At 39.7% G+C, this 20,875-nt stretch overlaps 1 protein-coding gene across 14 annotated transcripts in view; it reads left to right on the forward strand.

Annotated features, from left to right (window-relative positions):
- Window positions 1–20,875, forward strand: part of CHD2 (chromodomain helicase DNA binding protein 2) — a 137,436-nt gene that overhangs the window by 64,332 nt on the left and 52,229 nt on the right. For all 14 annotated transcript variants that reach the window (XM_045067161.1, XM_045067156.1, XM_045067162.1 and 11 more), the window contains 8 exons: window positions 760–849; window positions 1,652–1,842; window positions 8,793–8,981; window positions 13,492–13,654; window positions 13,975–14,127; window positions 16,510–16,581; window positions 19,763–19,912; window positions 20,653–20,801. In XM_045067161.1, the coding sequence (XP_044923096.1) occupies window positions 760–849; window positions 1,652–1,842; window positions 8,793–8,981; window positions 13,492–13,654; window positions 13,975–14,127; window positions 16,510–16,581; window positions 19,763–19,912; window positions 20,653–20,801 (1,157 nt within the window). The remainder of the gene's footprint in view (window positions 1–759; window positions 850–1,651; window positions 1,843–8,792; window positions 8,982–13,491; window positions 13,655–13,974; window positions 14,128–16,509; window positions 16,582–19,762; window positions 19,913–20,652; window positions 20,802–20,875) is intronic.

Consider the following 20,875-nt stretch of genomic DNA (forward strand, 5'->3'; position numbering starts at 1 on the left):
GTGAATCCATTTGTTAACTGTTATAAAAGTTGAAAGAAAAAAACCTTCTTAGATTATGCAGAATGGCTTCAATCACTGCGCATTCAAATCTGAAGACAAAGTGAACTCTGAAAACTTGTGGAGTCAGAGAAGTTTTCTGTGTGAACTCCCAACATTTCTTTTCTCTGTTCTTTCTTCCCCCTTGGTGGTGATCACCACCCACACTCCTTGCCCTGTTGTCCAGTCACACTGCAGTATGAATGTGGTAGTTTTTGTTTTCCTTTACATCCATTATTTTCATTCATATGAAATTACATTTTATCCCGTAACCTTCCCTTTCCTTTTCCTTGGAAGCCACATCTTTCTGCTCTAAGTTAATGACATTTCTGACCCAAAGGTAGAGGTTGGGATTTGTTCCACTTGGGCAAAGAATACGAAAATATTCTTAAGAAAATTAACATTTTGGGGATCACTAGATAAGTTCAACTTACTGGGGTTTAATTACAGATGCAGTGCATGTTTTGGTCAAATATTTTGGGGCGGAGGTGGGGGAAGATGACAGTTTATTTGAATTCTGGCAGTAAAGTTTTTGCTGCTCAGTGATCTTTTAATTCTCTTATGGCTCTATATTGTGGTTGCTTAGGTCAGTTTAGAATGTATAAAATATTCATTAAATTCTAGTCCGGTTTGTTTTTTATTTGGCATGTTTATCACAAGACTACTGGTGATACAGAAAGGTAAAAGTAGCAATTGTATCTTAATTACTGATTTCTCTTCTAGATACGGGAGTATGAATGGATTCATTCTCAGACTAAAAGGCTCAAGTTCAATGCACTTATAACAACATATGAGATCCTCTTAAAAGATAAGGTGTGTAATTTTGTGGTGTGACTTGTCCAAATGGTGGGGTCTGTGCTTCCTGCTTGCCATGTTACTTCTCTGTATTTATTTTGAAAAGCAAACAAATGAAAAAATAATCCACAAAGAATATTAAGGTTGTAAATAAAAATCAGAATCTTCCAGTTGAAGGGGACTTTAGATTGCTTAGTCCAATGGAATTAAACAGGATGAAAGGGGACTGAGGCCAGTGACTTACCTGAGCGCCATCCCGGGCACTTCCCATCATACCTTTGTCAAGGAATTTCTCCACAACAGATGATGTGAACAGTCTCGGAATGAAGGTCTTTACACCATCTCCTTTCTACAATTACTAAGAAATGTGGCAGTTGGTCCCGTTGGTGATAATAAGTGTAAATGAGTTCAATTTGGTGGCTCTTGGTGTTTCTGTGCTTTAGGGTTGGGGTGTAGAAGAGGCAGAGAAGAATCTTAATGAAGGAGAGACTGCACTATTGTGTTTTTTTGTTTTTGTATTATTTTTGCCCAGCATACCAATTTTTGTGTTCTTGCTGTAGGGCATGCAGCAATGCCTGGCCTAAGAGACTCCCCCTCCCCCCAGTACCTTTTGGATGGTGATGTGCTCTTCTGAGTAGACACCAGTCTAGCCAGAAACAGAATAAACAGAGGAGTCCTAATATAATTTAAGTCCGTGAAGAATAAATGTTTTCTATGTATACCTTTGTGATGGTATTTGTACAGAGATTAATTAACACTTGAAAGTACTTTTGGGTTCCCTTCTGACCTGGTGGCTCGTTCTGTTTTGTTTTTACTTTAGACTGTGCTGGGCAGTATTAACTGGGCCTTTCTGGGAGTGGATGAAGCCCATCGGTTGAAGAATGATGACTCTTTATTGTATAAAACTCTGATTGATTTCAAGTCCCACCATAGGCTCCTGATTACGGGGACCCCTCTTCAGAATTCCCTCAAAGAGCTCTGGTCCCTGCTGCACTTTATTATGCCGGAGAAGTAAGCTCCTTCCTGTATATTTCCAAAGATGCAGAATGTCTGAAATGCCAATGCTTTTTAATTTTCGAAAAACAGACCTTAGGGAAAACAGATGGCATGATTTGGGGATAGCAAAACGTGACACAGGCGCAGGAACAAAATTAGTAAACTGTTCCGTGATAAATGTGAGGAGGCACAGAATTCAGCATGATGTCAAGGAGGAAAAGCCTGTTATTTACCAGATGTTGAAATCAGTTAATGCATTGGGGAAATAATTGGTAAATAGGAAACCTCAGACCTCTCTGTTACAAGGTAATCAGTAATTGAAATGACGTATATAAGATACAGAGTGTGATAAGCATTAGAATCTTAAACCCAACCTTTGATAACAGAAGCCATCAGCATTAGGTGTTACTCAGATCTTTAACTTAGTAAAGAATCATGGAATGTTTTTACTGAGAAGATTTTTATGGGAGAGATGCTATGCACGTTTCCTGGGATCGAGTCCCGCATCGGGCTCTCTGCTCAGCGGGGAGCCTGCTTCCCTCTCTCTCTCTCTCTCTGCCTGCCTCTCCATCTACTTGTGATTTCTCTCTGTCAAATAAATAAATAAAATCTTTAAAAAAAAAAAAAAGCTGCAGGGATCATGTTCATGTAATTCATCGATTGTCCACATTGCCTAGAGTAGTTTCTGGCATGCAGTAGGCAGCGAAGGGTTGTCACTTTGACAGGGAAATGCTCCATGGGTTTTTGTTTTTGTTTATGTTTTTTAAAAGATTTTATTTATTTATTTGACAGACAGAGATCACAAGTAGGCAGAGAGGCAGGCAGAGAGAGAGAGGAGGAAGAAGGCTCCCTGCTGAGCAGAGAGCCCGATGCGGGGCTCGATCCCAGGACCCCGAGATCATGACCTGAGCCGAAGGCAGTGGCTTAACCCACTGAGCTACCCAGGCGCCCCTCTTCTTTATTTTCTTAATGGGAATTATAATTCTTATGTTTAGGTCTCTATTCCATTTTGCATTTTTTGTTACAGTGTGAAGTATGAGGATTTAAGGTCCTATTTTTTTGCAGTGGGATTTTGGAAATTGTCCCAGTGCCATTTATTGAAAAAAGTATTTTTTCTTTATTGAATTGCCTTGGTACCTTTGTTGAAAATCAGTTGAGATAATGAATATAAGGTTCTGTTTCTGGATTCTCAGTTCTGATTTGTTGGTATATATTTCTATCCTTACGCTGATGCCACACTGTCTTGATGACTGAGGCTTTACACTGATTCTTAAAATGGTGAGATATAAGTTCAGTTTTGTCTTTATTAAAAATATTTTAGCTATTTTTGATCCTTTGTATTTCCATAGGCATTTTAGGATCAGCTTGTTGATGTCTGAAAGGAAAAGAAATCTTCTAGAACTTTGATAGGTATTATGTTGAATTTAGAGGTTTATTTAGAGCGATTTAGAGAGAATTTAGAGAGAATTATAGCAGTATTGAGCTTTTTAAGCTATTCATCACAGAAAGTTTCCTGTTTATTTAGATTTTCTGTAATTTTTCTCAACAGTGTTTAGTAGTTTTCAGCCCATAAGTCTTATATTTCTTTTGTTAAGTTTATTCCTACTTATTTTGATTTTGATTGGAATTTTTTAAAATGTAGTTTTCATATTGTAATAGAGTTTTTTATAAGGATCTTGAATTATTTCCACTGTTTTTGCTGTTCTTTATTTCCCAGTGTTTTCTAGATACAGGATCACAGTCTAGATATAGGATCTTTTACATTGTGGATGGATGTCTCTTATTTCTTGCTCTGTGGTATTCTCTAGAATGCCTGTGTTGAATAGAATTAGGAACAGGATATTGGCTATAGAATTTTTGAAAATACCCTTTATTGGGTTGAGGAAGTGTTATTCTATTCCTGATTTTTGTGAGTTTTTATAATGAATGAGTGTTGGGTTTTGTCACATGCTTCCTACCCCCCTCCCCGGGTCTCTTGAGGTAACTATGATTTTTGTTCTTTATTTTACCAATATGGTGTATTAGTTACTTTATAGATATTAAGACAGCCTTTCATTCCGGTGATAAATCTGACTTAGTTATGATGTTGCATCCTTTTTTGTTTTTCTGCATTCATGTTGCTAATATTTTGTTAAAGACTTCTTCATCTGTGTTTTTGAGGAATATTAGTCTCTAGTTCTGTGTTTGTGTGTGTGTGTATGTGTAATGTCTGCCTGGCTTTGGTGTCCGCGTAATAGAATGAATTGGAAAATGTTCTTTCTTCCCTTATTTCCTGAAAGAATTTATTAAGATTGGTGTTAACTTCTTCTTAAAATATTTGATAGGATTTACCAGTGTAGCCATGTGGATGGGCCTAGTTTTTCTTTGTGGGAAAATTTTTAATGACTAATTCAATTTCTAGTTGTAGACCTATTCAGGTTTTCTGTTTCTTTTTCACTTAGTTTTGTTAATCTGTGTCTTTCTAAGAATTTGTCCATTTTGTCTAAGTTGTCTGATTTGTTGGCATAATGTTATAGTGTTTCCTTACAATCTTTTTACTTTTTGAAGACTAAATTGTGATCTCAGTAATTTTTGGTTGTGATAATTTTGTAAAATTGTGTCTTATCTTTTTTTCTTGGTCATTTCAGGTAAAGGTTTAACAATTTGGAGGTTGTTTTCAAAGAAAACAACTTGTGACTTTTTTTTTTACCTGTTTTCTATTTCATATATCTCTTTTCTCTTCTTTATTATTGCCTTTGATTTAATTGTCTCATTTTCTCTTAAGGTAGAAGCTCAGATTATTGATTTAAGACCTTTTTTCCTTTTCTCAGTATGGGTGTTTAAAGGTATAGCTTACCCTCCACATGCTGCTTTTGCTGCATTCTCTGAATATTGATCTCATGTGTTTTGGCTTTCATTCAGTTTCACCTTTTCCGATTGCTCTTGTGATTTCTTCTTTGATGCATGGTTTTTTATTTAAATGTGCTGGTTAATTTAGAATTTTTAGGTACTTCCCTAATGATTCATAATTTAATTTTTTCTTAAAGAATATGTTTTAGGGCGCCTGGGTGGCTCAGTGGGTTAAGCCGCTGCCTTCGGCTCAGGTCATGATCTCAGGGTCCTGGGATCGAGGCCCGCATCGGGCTCTCTGCTCAGCGGGGAGCCTGCTTCCCTCTCTCTCTCTCTCTCTGTCTGCCTCTCTGCCTACTTGTGATCTCTCTCTGTCAAATAAATAAATAAAATCTTTAAAAAAAAAAAAAAAAAAAAAAAAGAATATGTTTTAAATGGATTTACTGTTACTTGTTAAATGCTATAGTATTTTTTTTAAAAAGATTTTATTTATTTGACAGAGAGAGATTACAAGTCGGCAGAGAGGCAGGCAGAGAGAGAGGAAGGGAAGCAGGCCCCCTGTTGAGCAGAGAGCCTGATGTGGGACTCCATCCCAGGACCCTGAGATCATAACCTGAGCCGAAGGCAGCGGCTTAACCCACTGAGCCACCCAGGCACCCCTATAGTATGTTTAAGATTTTGGAGAATGTCCTTTGTTCACTTGAAAAGAATAATACTTCGCTTTCATAGGGTAGAGTTCTTTTTATTACATCAGCTTAGTCTTAGTCAAGTCTTAGATAGCTTTATTAACTTCATGTCTAGTTATTACTGACAGTGAAACATTTCCATGTTTAACTGTAGTTGAATGATCTACTACTTTTAGTTCTGTGAGGTTTTCCTTCATGTATTTGAGAGGTTTGGGTGTTAGGTTTGTGTACTTTTGTAATTGTTCTGTATTCCTGATCATTGATCTTTTTATCATGAAATGTATGTCCCTCTTTATCTCTAGTAATATTTCTTGTTTTTAGATCTGTTTTGTGTGATATGTATGCAGTTTTCCATCACTTCACTTTCAGCTTCTTTTTATGAGTTTAAAATATGATTCTTTTAGACAACATATGGTTCATCTTCCTTTTTTAATCTGGTCTGACAGTCTCTGCCTTTTGAGGGTTTAGTTCATTCACATGTAATGTTATTCTTGCTATGGTTGGATTTATGTATGCTATTCTGCCCCCCCATATGTTTTCTTTCTTTTTTGTTTTTGTTTCTGTTACTGCCTTTTTTTGTTTCAACGGTTCTTATCTTTTCTTTTTTTAACAGTTATTTTCTAGTGTGCCGTTTGAATTCTTCTGTTAATTGATTTTTTAAAAAAGTTATTATCTTACCGGTTGCTAGAGTTTTTGGTAGGTGTCTCATCACCATCGTCTTCCGATTAAGGGCTAACCCATTTCTGGTAAAACATAACAACTTTTCTCCAGTATGGCTTCGTTTTCACTTCCTTCCTCATGTTGTAAACCCAAGAATACAGTGATATATTTATTGCTTTATTTGGGCTTGTCTACCTCCCCCCACCCCCTGGCTTGTCTTTCATATTACACATCTATTTTATCATTTCCAGTGATCTTTATTTCTCATCTTGCCATTACCCAATGGCAAGATCATTGATCTCATTTTATCTTTGTTGGCTTCTCCTTCATTTCTTTTAGCCTAAATGACTTCTTCACTATTTCTTGTTAGGCAGAGCTACTAGCAAGAAATTTTTTGTTTTCATTTGTCTATGGCTGTCCTTTTTTCACTTTTATTTTTCAAGCCTAGTTTAACACTCCTCAGAAGGTGAGTAGAGAAACTTGACCACTCTGACCACACTAAAATAAATATCTCTAAATAAAATAATCTCTAAAATAATCTCTAGGCTGTGGCATGATGTCATTGTTAAGGTTACTCCTATAACCCTATATCACATGTATTTTAAGTTGACAGTTTTCTCTTGTGGAGAATAGCAAACTTTTTCTTAAAGGACCTGATAAGAAACATTTCTAGCGGGCGCCTGGGTGGCTCAGTGGGTTAAGCCGCTGCCTTCGGCTCAGGTCATGATCTCAGGGTCTTGGGATCGAGTCCCGCATCGGGCTCTCTGCTCAGCAGGGAGCCTGCTTCCCTCTCTCTCTCTCTGCCTGCCTCTCCATCTACTTGTGATTTCTCTCTGTCAAATAAATAAATAAAATCTTTAAAAAAAAAAAAAAGAAACATTTCTAGCTTATAGGCATTACAGTCTCTGTTACTGCTACTCATCTCTGCTGTTCAGAGGGAAAGAAATCATAGACAATTCATAAACCATTCAGCATGTATATAAAGAAATAGTGTGTCACATTAACTTTTAATTTACTAAGAATACTAAAACTAGGCAGGTGAAAATTTTTGTTGCCTAAAACAGTAGGGGAAATAAATTTTGTGAATAATTTCATATTGAAATGATTTCATATTCAATATTAAATAATTTCATATTTGTGAAATAATTTCATATTCAATATGAAATAATTTAGTATTTAATAATTTCATATTGAAGCTTTTATACTAGCATAGTTTTAATTCATGATGAATATTATGTGAATTGAAATTCACATTTCAGTGTGAATGAAATTGTCACCCAGCTTTTCAGAGAATAGCCTGATACAGTGATAGTCCCTGATTTCCAGTTGCTTTGTACATTTTGTGCGTGAGGTGTGATTCCTAGCATTGAGACTGTTCAGTTGGCATTGTTCCTTTTATTCCTTTTACCTAGTTTAGTACCTAGTGTACTAATTTAGTTTTGTTCCTGGAGTCATTGCATAGCAGTGTGACAAAATGCAACTTGGGTTTATCAGTTCGTAAGCTTTAGTGATGTTTTTAGATTTCTACCCCAAATGGTCTCTTTGTTGGCTTCCCCGAAGAGGGCAGTTTCACCTGTGAGCAGGTGTTCTGAAGCTGGTGTTGATCCACCTCTCAGTACGTGATGAAGCGTGTGGCTGTTGCTCAGTTCGGAACCGGCCGCAGACTGTTGACGCTGCTGTGCTCTGTGTCGGTGCTGGCATCTGCGCTCTCACTTTCCATCTCAGAGGGCAGATGCTTTTGAGTCCTCCAGACTCTGGATAATGTGGAGCCATTCTGGTCTTCTGGAGTGTGACTGACCTCAGCAGAGGAGGGCCACCTGGTATCAGAGGACAAGCGGTGGCTGACGAAGCTTCTGGTTCTAGCATCCTTCCGTGGCCTGTTCTCCTGTGCTGAGTGTCTGCACACAGGGCCCAGCTGGTTCTTCCAGGTGCTTCCCTGGCCTTCTAGTGGCAGGACAATGCACATTATTTTCAATCATGAAAGAGGTTTCCTTCAGTCTTTTTTGTTTTTTGAAAGAAATCTGTTCCCAGTATCCTGTTCTAGACTTTGGCCATGGGTCCTGTAGTAAATCAGAGATGATTAAATTAAGATTTAAACATGAAAAACTTTTATCTATAGAATTGAGGCAGAATTATTATGGCGACAGGTTTTAAAATTTATTAGTAAAATTTGTGTCTGCAAGTTCTAATGCTATTAAATCGGTATCACTCGTATTGCTATTCTTATTTGGGGACCATGGTCTCACTTACTAATGTCATTATAATCCATTAACTTTTTCATCTATGAACAGTGAGGATTATCGATGGAAATTGTGTAAGAAACTTTTTTAAACTTTATGCAGTGACAGCTCTAATATTGCCACTAATTATCCTCTTACCTCTGAATTTGCTTTCCCACGAAATTGCAGCTTATTAAAGATAGCTTATTAACTTTACTGCAGAATGTTTCATGACAAGAACTTGTCTGTACTTATGTTCTCATTGCATGTCATACTGAAATATCTTGAGACCTGTACACTTCGTCCGAGAATTGGAAACCTAATGTTACCACATTGTAGACAGATGGGATTAATTCAGTTGGTTTTTTTCCCTTTCCTTTTTGTTTTCCCCTCTCTTGTGTCCATGAGCTAGTGACTGGTAAAATTTATATTTTCTTAAAGGGAATAGTCTTTTTTTTTCTTTGTTTTATCAGATTTTCTTTTCCATTTAGTTATTTGAAATTTTAGTTTGAAAAATGCTCTTTTCCTTCTTCCCGGTTTTATAATGAATGCTGTCTTGTTTTATTTCCAGGTTTGAATTCTGGGAAGATTTTGAAGAGGACCATGGGAAAGGGAGGGAGAACGGCTACCAGAGCCTCCATAAGGTGCTGGAGCCCTTCCTGCTCCGGAGGGTCAAAAAGGACGTGGAGAAATCCCTTCCTGCCAAAGTGGAACAGATCCTCAGGGTGGAGATGTCGGCTCTGCAGAAGCAGTATTACAAGTAAGCGGCGGGTTGGATCATGCCACCATAGGGGTAACATCTGGACAAAGAAGCCGTGAGATTCACAGTTGACAAACTGCTTTTTTCAGTGATGCCTCAACACAGATGTGAGAAGCAGCACATTCATGGTTAGAAAGAGGAAGTCTTATTGTTCTTGTTTTCTCACTTGGGTGCGAATTTGCACAGCACTTTTCATTCTCTAGGTGGTCTGGTCTATGTTAAATCTCAGGGCTAATCCCCCTCCTACAGACACAGATTTTGCACTCATTCGTCTGTTTCTTCTCTGCTGTTCATTCAGTCATTTATTAAGCTTGTGCAGTGTGGTAGGCATTCTGCTAGATGCTGGGAGTATGAAGATGAGTGGAATGTGTTCCTGCCAGATGTGTTGCTTCGGAGGGAAGACAGAGTAGAGATAAGGGGTCAGAACAGTGTTGTTGAGGTACTATGGGAGTAGAGAAGGAAAGGTGCTCAGCTCCGTGCTGCAAGGGGAAGATGCTCTCCTTTCTGGCACTCCAAGGGGCCTGGGCAGGTTGTAGATTTGGTTTAGGTTATGATAGAATGCTGTGTTTGGGATGGGGTGGTATAGAATGTACTTTAGTTTTTGTTTTTGTTTTTTTTTTTTTTTAGAATGAATTTATGCGTGTGAGAGAGTGAGGAAGAATGTGCACACGCACAGGCAGGGAGAGGGAGCACACAAGTAGCAGGCAGAGGGAGAAGCAGGCTCCCCCATGAGCAAGGAGCCTCATGTGGACTCTATCCCAGGACCCTGGGATCGTGACCCGAGCTGAAGACAGCTGATTAACTGACTGAGCCACCCAGGCACTCTGTGCTTTAGTTTTGATGATTCAGAGTTGAATCTGGAATGATTGAAACTAATTACATGCCATGAACATTACAGTCTTTTACGGTTAAAGGTCTGGTAATCTTTCTGATAATATTCCTTTCTTCTTAATGCAACTGAATAAAAACAAGACTTTAATTTTCAAAAATTACCATCTGACTTTTTAAAAGATTTTATTTATTTATTTGATAGAACAAGGGTACAAGTAAGCAGAGCAGCAGCAGAGGGAGAGGGAGAAGCAGGCTCCCCACTGAGCCCGGAGCCAGATACCTGCTCCTTCCCAGGACCCTGGGATCATGACCTGAGCCAAAGGCAGGTGGTTAACTGACTGAGCCACCCAGGCACCCTGCCTCTATTATTTTTTTAAATTGAAATATATTTGACATATACTGTGTAAATTTAAGGTGTACAGCACATTACTTTGATACATTTATTTGTAAAAAGATGGTCGTCATTGTCATGATAATTAAACACCTCTATCAGCATTACATAATGACCCTTTGTTTGTAATGGTTGGAATCTTAAAGTTCCAGTCTCCTAGCAAGGTTGATGATAGTAATACGATATTATTGTCTGTGTTCACTCGACTATGCATTAGATCTCTGGGGTTATTTATTACTGCAGGTTTGTATCCTTAAACAACATCTGTCCCGTTCCCCCAGTTCCAGGTAACTGTTGTTTTACATTCTGTTTTTCTGAATTTGGCTTTTTCAGATTCCTCATGTAAGTGACACCATACTGCACTTGTTTTCTCTCTCTGACTTTTCTCACTTAGCATAATATGCTTAAGGTTCATCCATGTTGGAGTTTGACATCTTTAAAAGAAATGATAAGGGGGTGCCAGGTTGGCTCAGCTGGTTAACGACTGCCTTCGGCTTAGGTCAAGATCCTGGAGTCACAGGATCTTGGGCTCCCTGCTCAGCAGGAAGGAAGCCTGCTTCTCCCTCTGACCCTCCCCCTCTCATTCTCTCTCTCTCTCCCAGTGCAGAGTACTGACCACTATATGATCATGGCCTCATTCTTTCTCTCTCAAATAAATAAAATCTTAAAAAAAAAAAAAAGGGGAATGATAGGTTATAGCTATCCTTTTTCAAAGGTTTTGACCAGTGAGATTTGTTTTGGTATGATTTCAAATTCGTTGATAAGCATATTCATGGTTCCTTCTCTGACAGTTACTCTTTTATACTTTTGGTCTAATGGCTCTGTTTTTAGCCAGGAGGAGCTCATGCAGGTTGGATTTGAGTCTTTTTGACACAATCCTAGTTGTAGCTCATAGCCTTTTGCTTTCTGGAATAAAATGTTCACATTCATCTTGTACATTTCCTGCCCCACAGCAGGAGTCAGCCATACATCAACCAAGTTCTTCATACTGCTTTATTGTAAAGTGAAATTTGGAGACCTCAGACTGTGACTTGTGACTGCACTAGACATCAGTGGACAGAATTAGGAAATTCGTTGTTTTTTTTTTAGGAAATTTATTTGTTTTTAAAGATAAAGAATACATCATAAATTTTTTTCAGTTAAACAATACAAGATAGATACTTTATTTGACCTCAATGGTCTTATACCCATACTAAGAATTCCACTTCTTAACTTCACCAACCTACTTAAAACCCCACACACAATCCTAGTAGTAATAGTGCCTAGATTACTATCAGCAATGTGAATTCTAAAAACAGAGTAAGGGTAAAATTCTTTAATGGTAATTTTTTTTTTGGTTTTTAAAGGTATATTCCACTAGAAATGGATGAGTCTTAAAGTACTTTGAGATAGTTTTTCTTACTTGTGGCTAGACAGAATGGTTTATTTTATTTATATTAGTCACCAGGCAGTACATCATTAGTTTTTGATGTAGTGTTCCATGATTCATTGTCTACGTATAACACCCAGTGCTCCATGCAGTACATGCCCTCCTTAATATTCACCACCAGGCTCACCACCCCCCACCGAACCCTCAGTTTGTTTCTCGGAATCAACAGTCTCTCATGGTTTGTTTCCCCTGCTTCCTTCTCCTGATGTCCTCCATGTTATTTTTTATATTCCACATAAAAGTGAAACCATATAATAATTGACTTTCTTTGCCTGACTTATTTTACTCAGCATAATCTCCTCCAGTCCCATCTATGTTGATGCAAAAGTTGGGTATTGATCCTTTCTGATGGCTGAGTAATATTCCATTGTGTATATGAACCACATCTTCTTTATTCATTCATCTGTTGAAGGGCATCTCGGCTCTTTCCACAGTTTGGCTATTGTGGTCACTACTGCTGTGAACATTGGGGTACAGATGGCCCTTCTTTTCACTACATCTGTATGTTTGGGGTAAATACCCAGTAGTGCAATTGCCGGGTCCTAAAAGTTGGCTTTGCTTAATTTTGCTTCATAATTACTTGTAATATTTGTAGAGTTCCAAAGGCAAACCTACAAAGCCTGCTGTGTTCAAAGATATCTAGTATCTTTGCTCATCCCCTTCATTCTAGTCCTTCTTTCCTTTAGGTAATAATAATTACCAGTTTTAAAATTCTTAATGTTTACCTTTCCTTTATTTTTTAATTTTATTTTATTTTTTATTTTTTTTTTTTTAAAGATTTTATTTTATTTATTTATTTGACAGAGAGAAATTACAAGTAGATGGAGAGGCAGGCAGAGAGAGAGAGGGGGAAGCAGGCCTCCTGCCGAGCAGAGAGCCCGATGCGGGACTCGATCCCAGGACCCTGAGATCATGACCCGAGCCGAAGGCAGCGGCCCAACCCACTGAGCCACCCAGGCGCCCTATTTTTTAATTTTAAAAACATAAGCCAAATGTATTTTAACTTTTTTGCTGTCTCCTTCTTCCTATGTCAGCAGCATGCCATACACATTTTTCTGTGCCTTACATTTTTCACTTACATTGAGGAACACTCCGCAGAGGGTTATGAAGCTCTTCCTCTTCCTCTTTTACAACTGTGCCATCCTCCAGTGTGGGTCTGCAGCGGAATGTAGTCAGCGCAGCCCCCAGTGGTAGACAGTTAGCTTGTTTCAGACTTCTAGAAATAGTGCTTCATTGAAAATCCTTGAGCATTCTTCTTCGAGGTAGAGTCCTGAAAGTGGGATTGTTAATGGTGTAAAGAATTGTCCTTGCTCAGAAGAAAAGGTACTTCAATATTTTATAGTGTATGGTTAAAGCTTACATGTGGATAAACATACGTATTTCCCCTTCCCTTTTTTAAAATTTGGATAGAAAACACAGTTACCGTGAGCACTTTATCATGTTAAGTGCACTTTTACAACAGTTTGTAAAGGGGTACAAAGCTTCCATCTGATGCTAATCTTAATTTAACTAGTCTCGTCCTGTTAGCTTACTAGGTTTGTATGTTGTGAGAAAGAGGGCTTCAGTGACCCATACTTGTTTCACACGCGCACGCGTGTGTATGTTCAGGTTGAAATGCCCAGTAGAGCGGTGTTTGCCCTGTGGTTAACATTCTGAATCAGGCGGAAGCTGTGAGTGGTCCCAGCTAGGTGGCAGGAGGTGAAAATACCAGATCCCTCCATGCCTTCTTAATGGTCTTACGTCTTTCCTGTTTTTGTTTTTGTGTTCCCAGTAACACTGCTCTCTCTCTCACAGTCTTCTGATGCCTCCAATTCTCTGTCTCTTCAAATCGAGTAACATCATTATTTTTAAATTTGCAGATGGATTCTGACCAGGAACTACAAGGCTCTTGCCAAAGGGACAAGAGGTAGCACATCCGGTTTCCTGAATATTGTGATGGAGTTGAAAAAGTGCTGTAACCACTGCTACCTGATCAAGCCCCCCGAGGAGAACGAGCGAGAGAATGGGCAGGAGGTTCTTCTGGTGCGTGGCTACCTTGTTTGTAGTTAAGTTCTCAAATACTCGGGTGTCGTAGATGCTCTTTACCAGAGCCCTTTGCTCCTTTGGTGACTCTTCAAGGAGCATCAGAAGAAGCTTTGAAAAGAGGTGAGGAAAGTTCACTGGGAAAACCGTGGAAAGTAGGCGGTCGCAGATGCCAGGTAAAGAGCATGTCAGGAATTGTCAGACTGCAGGGGGCTTCCCCAGGCTGAAGAGTAATTGTGAAGCTAGGAACTCTTAGCAGTTAAGGGCAGATTCAAGTACAGGTTTGAGTGTGATGATTGGAATGTCTTTTCAATCTCCAGTCCCTGATCAGGAGCAGTGGGAAGCTGATTCTGTTAGATAAACTGCTGACAAGACTTCGAGAAAGAGGCAACAGAGTCCTTATTTTCTCCCAGATGGTCAGAATGTTGGACATCCTGGCCGAGTACTTGACGATCAAGCACTATCCTTTCCAGGTAAGGATGCTCAGTGATTTTAATCCCTCCCTGTTTCCCTCCCTCCAGGTTGAATGCTTTGCTTGCTCAATTACCCTAAAGTTGGGAGACAAGTTTTCTGGCTGGAGCAAATTGAGCCGAAGATTCCAGGGCAGTGTTTATATTTACATCCATACCGTTAAGCACCTATAATGAAAGTGGTCATGTGAGGTCGTTCTGTTTTTCAGGGTACAGTAAGAGAATGGATAAGAGAGGAAAAGCAGACGAGAAAGGATGTTAGATGGTGTCTTCCAGCTCTAAGTCTGGGGTAGGAGGAGAGAGGAAGGAGGTGTGGACCTAATCCCAGAAGCCCAAATCCTAGGAAGAAAGAGAGGTGATAGTTCTGTGCATTCACCTCAGGGCAAGCTGACCCTGGCTGTGAGGCTGGGAACCCAGCAGGGCTGTGCACGTGAAAGCTTTCTGGGCCCTGAAGCTGGGGATGTGGCCCCCTTGTCTCTGTAGGATTGTTACTGTGGATTTTCATCTTCACTCCGTTGTCTCCTACAAGATAAGGAGAAAAACAAGATAAGGGGGAAATGAGTTTCTGCAACACAATATTTTTTCTGGGTGTTAGACTGTGTGAAAATTCTCTCTGGTTTATTTATGGATGTGTATGCTGTTTATCTTGACTTTGTGCATAACATTTTTATAGTGCTTTGATTTTTAAGATTGACTTAATATTTTTTCTATGAGCGGTTGGACTGTTTAGCCTACTTACGTAATTACATGCCGGTATTGAAGAAACTGGGGGTCAGTGAGTCTCTCCTGAGAAGGCCAAGCTTTAAACTCGCTAACAGATTGTCTTTTTAAAATGCCCTGAAAGGCATTGTCCTATCCATAATACCTTATGTAGTCTTTCAGAAGCTGACTTAGAATATGGTTTGATACTATGGTTATTTTAGGAATAAAAACAAAAATGGATGCCTGGGTGGCTCAGTGGGTTAAGCCTCTGCCTTCAGCTCAGGTCATGATCTCAGGGTCCTGGGATGGAGCCCCACATCGGGCTCTCTCAGCGGGGAGCCTGCTCCCCACCCCGGTGCCTTCCTCTCCATCTACTTTTGATCTCACTCTCTCTCTGTCAAATAAATAAAATCTTTAAAAAAACAAAAACAAAATAAAAACCCAGTCCACTGCCAGAAGATTGTTGTCTCTCAGTGCCCGGAGCTCTGTGAGCTTTTCAGGTCAGACTAATCAGTTGATACTAAGTAAAATAAGAATGCATAGCTTTCCTCTGTGGGGAATATTTGGCTGGAGTCCACTTGGGTCTGTCATGTCCACTGTCTCCTAATAATGGGAATATTAAAAGAAAGGTGTTTGGGTTTTCTCATACTGAATACAGGCTATGAACTACCATTTAAACATATCTTTGGGTTGAGGCTCTGAGTAGAGCTGGTAGAAAGACGAAAGGGGGTTCCCTGGTGTGATTTGACTTGTGTTCAGGTGGGCCTGGGTCTGGTCTGAGCTCAGAGCTGAGCTCTGAGATGGGGAGAGGTAGGTCCTTCTACAGATGATGTCCCCAGCCACTTGCCGTCACTGGGCAGATGACATCACCTCTTGCGTCAGTTTTGCCTTCTGTAAAATGAGGTATTTTGTTCATCTCAAGATGTGATTGTAAGGGGAACACATGTAAAAGTGATTTTAAAGAGTAAGAAGTAAGCACTTCATATGTACACCACGTAGCTAATGATTCTCAAGTATTTATTTGACATGTGGTTTTCCGTGGTGACGTTGTTTGGGGCCTAGAACTGACATATAACTCTAATAAAATATAACTAGTAAATGCCAGAGGCTTTCTTAAATATGCATTTTGGTTAAACACTTTGCTCTGATTGCAGAGTGTATTTTTTGGAAAAGCTGGAATATACGATCGACTTGATTTTTACACAATGTTATGGCAGAATGTTTCCAAGCTTAGGTAACTGATTTTTTGGTCTGTGTAGCACTTAATAACTGTGCAACTTATAGTCACATTAGTTAAGAAGGATCATTTTCTGCATGAGCTAATTATTAGGCGAGCAGTGGTACGGTGACCTAATCTCCGTCCCTACAGATATAGAAGCAAACATCATTTTTGAGGACAGTGTGGGCCATCTTTTCGCTACAGGTCCTAGCAGTCATTCTGGTCCTTGGATAAACCTAGATAGCCCTTTGAGTCAGAAGCTTCTGACCTTGAGTTTGTAACTGGAGAGCTTGGGCAAATAGGATATGCTGCCTAAGCACGGTCTCTAGACCGCACGTTGCCAGTGCATTCCGGTTATTTTTACTAAGTGGGTGTTGGAGCGATAAAGGTTGCAAGTCTGGTGTTCTGTTCTGAATATAGCTGATCTTCCTGCCTTATGATTTTCTTGTGGTCTATTTTTACAGCGTCTGGATGGTTCCATCAAGGGAGAAATCCGAAAACAGGCACTGGACCACTTCAATGCAGATGGGTCTGAGGTACACCATGCATGGCTTTATTGTTTGGGCAGTGTGGGCTCTGTATCCAGGGGAAAGCCTTTCTGGCTTAATGTATTTCGTCTCAGAAACAGTTCACGGTGAAGTTCTCCTGCTTTGGGAAGGAAATAAGAAATCACTAATATAAAAGATGCTTCTTAATTTTATTGTTTGTTATTCCAGAAAAGCATACGCATGCTTTTGTTGATCTGCCCTGGCCTGAATTAGTGGCAGAGTAGTTCTCATAGCAGCTGAGTGTTCCCTGGTGGCTTCCAGATCCCTAAATTTCCGGGCCTGCGAGAGCAGCAGGGCAGGAGTTGGGAAGGCTGGCCAGTAGGATTGTAGGATTAATTTTGACATGTATGTTACATCAGAAGGTTCTGAGCTGTACTTTTTTGGTGACTGAGGCTTGAAAAGTATGTTGGCCATGTCTCAGTTGTGTTGGATTGCTGGTACGATTGATAACAACTTAAGTTCTACTGTCCAGCTTGGATTTTCATTCTAAAATGGGTTTTAAGGCACATATACAAGGGGTGCTTAGGAAAAGTGAGAAACCATGGTGACATTGTAGTTGGTGCATATCAAACTGAGAAATGCTATGGGAGTTGAGAGATATGGGGAAGAAGAGGTTGCGCAGAGATAACGCTGCAGGACCGTGTGTGGGTCAGGGCAGCAGTGGAGAGAGCCAGAAGTAGAGCTAGTGTTTTGGGTACAACATGAGCGCTTCTGGAGCCTGGGCCACTGCTTCGTATGTAGATGAACAGACCTCACGTTCTGCTTTCTGAAGAGCTTTAAAAACTCTGTCTGTTACTCCAGAATGGTGGTACGTCTTCTGCCTCTAGAAATGCACATGGTCCCACTTCAGCTGTAGCATTCTGGCTTCTTTAACCTTAAATGTTCGTTCTTCTTGCGGAGCTTTGGCTATGAATCTGGACAGAACTGTGGCTCTGAAGAGTTCAGGAGAAGAGGAGTTGAATTACTGAAGACTGCTCACCCTTTAATTCCTGTCCCTTCGTTTTCTCCTCTGTTTCCTCCTGTAAAATCATAATTCCAGTACCTGCTGTGGGATTAAATGCAGTGACCAGCACACAGCAAGCACTAGCCTCATTGCCTGGTACACTGTGAGCATTCAGTAAATGCTAACTAGTTTTATTATTTAGTATTTATTGAAACTGGTTTTGTGTTCCCTATTCTTAGTTTAAAAAATGGTGTGAATGTTTCATATTGCCCTCTCTCAGAGAAACACTATTAAAGCTGTCTTTTCTCTATAATTCTCAATTCTCCGCCCCATAGCTATTTATAGAATACAGGTTCTCTACTATTAGTCTGCACATCTGAGCCTTTTTTATTAAGAAAAATTAAATACTTTATCATCGGGGGAAATACTGTATTCATCATTAGAAAATTTAGGAGATAGTGAAGAGTACAAAGAAGAAAAATTGCACAATCCCCCCCCATCCCAGAGACAACTTTTGCTGTTCACATCATTTGGGTGTGTTTCCATTCATAATTGCTTATTTCTCTGTATATTCACCTAATTAGAGTCATTCTGTGTGTAGTTTTGTTATGACTTCATATGCAAGATTCTGTAAGCATTTTTCCCATGTCATTAAAGATTTTAAAAAAAATTTTAGTTTCTAATATTTCCTCATGCTTGTACCATTTTTTAACCCAATGATTAAACCTAATCCCTTGTGTGTTAAGAGTGTATGAGCTTTCTAAAAAGCATTTTAAAAATCTGCACTGCACTAGATTTCCCAAAGCAGTTTATTTTCATTCTGTTTGTGTATGAATATTTTCATGTCACCCTCAGCAGCATTGCATTTCATGGAGTTTGTTTTCAATTTGATAATAGACACAAATAACATCTTATAACTCACATTATCTTTGGTAAAGAGTGACAGTGAAGGGGCACCTCGGTGGCTTAGTCGGTTGAGCATCTGACTCTTGGTTTCGGCTCAGGTCATGATTTCAGGATCCTGGGATCGGGCCCCACATTGGGCTCCATGCTCAGAATCTCCCTGAGCTCATCCATTTCCTTCTGACCCACCTCCCTCAAATAAATAAATCTTAAGGTTTAAAAAAAAAAAAAAAGAGTGACAGCAAAAATTGTTTATATGATTTTTCAGACCCCAGATTTTATTTGGTTTAGGTATCTCATTCTCAGGTGTCAAACTGCTTACTTCTAGGCTTCTGTAATTTAGTGTGCTGTCACTCTGTGTCTCTACCAAGGATCACAGAGTATATGTGCCTCCACATTTGTTTAAAGTTCTTCTGAGACCATTCTCCATTTTTCTTTCTGTGGCAGGATGCTGGTGAGTGTGACTTAGTTAGAACGTGGAGAGCTTTTCATTGTGTCTGCGTGTATTAAATACACCTACTGATCAAAGTGTAACACAGAACTACTAGCTTCTGAGCATCACTTGTGTGCCAAGGGTGTCACCTTTGACATACATGATCAAATTCCCTAAAAATAGAAACCTCTGTGGCTTTCTTTTCTTCTGGCTCCTATGACTTGCTCTGTGCCTCCTGCCCCATATTTGCTGAGCTGTAAGACGCAGGCAGGTGTACTGTGCCTGCTCAGTCTCTGTTGTTGCTGAGGAAACCGGAATATGTGAGAGCCCGAGTCTTTCCCACATGTGGCTCTTCGGCCACAGGTGCTCTGGTTTTCTGTGTGCATGTGCTGTGCTGGTCGAGGACCCCGTGCTTCCCGGCCGTCCCAGCACGCGATCTGTTAGTGCAGTGTTGGTGTGCTCCTCGCCCACCTAACAAGAAAGTGTCCTTGCTCACACCGACTACCTTACATGGTATGATCCACATTTACCCAGAAAGTAAGTGTGTAGACAATTTGCTGGAATGATCCCCTTGCTAATTACGTTCTGGATTTTGTTAATTGCTTGTTAACACTTACTTTAGCCAGGAGAGAACATTAATTCTTTTGTTCTGGTCGACTTAACAGAATCAGCTTGACTCCTTTGTCCCCTGCACTGACTCTTTCCGCTTATGAAATTAAAATTCCCTCTGCCATCAAGTCCCTGGCTTTCTTGTAGCCTCCATAAAGTTTGTCCATCATATCTCACTTTTCTCCACACCTGCAGGGGTTTCCAGGTATAAGGGCTTATTGGACTGTGAAAGTGTTTCTGAGAAGGCCACTGCATAAAGTAGTGTATTGCATTGTGTACAGGACTTCTGTTTCCTGCTCTCGACAAGGGCTGGTGGCCTGGGAATCAATCTGGCTTCAGCGGACACAGTTGTCATCTTTGACTCCGACTGGAACCCCCAGAACGACTTGCAGGCACAAGCCCGAGCCCATAGAATTGGTCAGAAGAAGCAGGTTGGTGGAGAGACGCATATGGACATGGTTTGGGGGAATCAGAAAAGAGGGGGTGGTTATTTAGCTCTTTTAGGATGTTTGTAAAATGCTTCTTTCTTGTTTTGCTTTCATTTCCCCAAGGGTAGAGCCTGTCTGTTAACTAGTAAGAGAAGGTGTCTTTGGGGCTAAGAGGAAATTCCTAGGGAACTATTCTATTTTTCTGTTTGGAAATTATGTCACCAGTGACTTCCAGGTTTACCCCAAGAAAGAGAGATGATGAATAGATTTAGAACTGGAATGTTTTTCTATTTTAATGTGGATAAGTTGTTAAATAATCTAACATTGTTCCAAGGTGGTCTACTTTATTATATGTGAGAGTGTTAGCTCTGAGCTATGTTGGGGAAATACATGCTTGTTTCCTTCATGTGTGAATCTCAGAGTCTGCTGTAGTAATGGGTAACTCCTAACTAAGTTTCATACTCGACCAAAGGTTTGGTTTGGTGAAACTTTATATCATGAAACTAATTATTCTTTAGCAAGATTTTTATCATTAGAATAGGCTGTAGTAACAGTTTTTTTGAGGCGGTTTTATTTAAGACTATAACCTGTTACAGTAAAAATATTAAGCCGCCTTTTGGATGAATGGCTTATAGTCATTTCTGGTAGAAGAGAAATAAGTTCTTATTTTTCCTCTTGGTTTTAGATAGAGGTAATTTTTTTTTGGTGATCAGGTATAAACATAACATTTCTTTCTTCTACAGGTAAATATTTACCGCTTGGTTACAAAGGGGACTGTGGAGGAGGAGATCATCGAACGGGCCAAAAAGAAGATGGTATTGGACCATCTGGTGATTCAGCGTATGGATACCACTGGCCGGACGGTTCTGGAAAACAACTCAGGAAGGTCCAAGTAAGTTCTAGAAAGGTGGAAGAGGTGGTCAGATCCAAGTCAGTTTTACATCAGCATTTGATAGAATTCGTCCT

The sequence above is a fragment of the Mustela putorius genome, unplaced genomic scaffold (genome assembly GCF_011764305.1).
Source record: "Mustela putorius furo isolate JIRA1106 unplaced genomic scaffold, ASM1176430v1.1 tig00003875_pilon_pilon_pilon, whole genome shotgun sequence".
Lineage (NCBI taxonomy): Eukaryota > Metazoa > Chordata > Mammalia > Carnivora > Mustelidae > Mustela > Mustela putorius.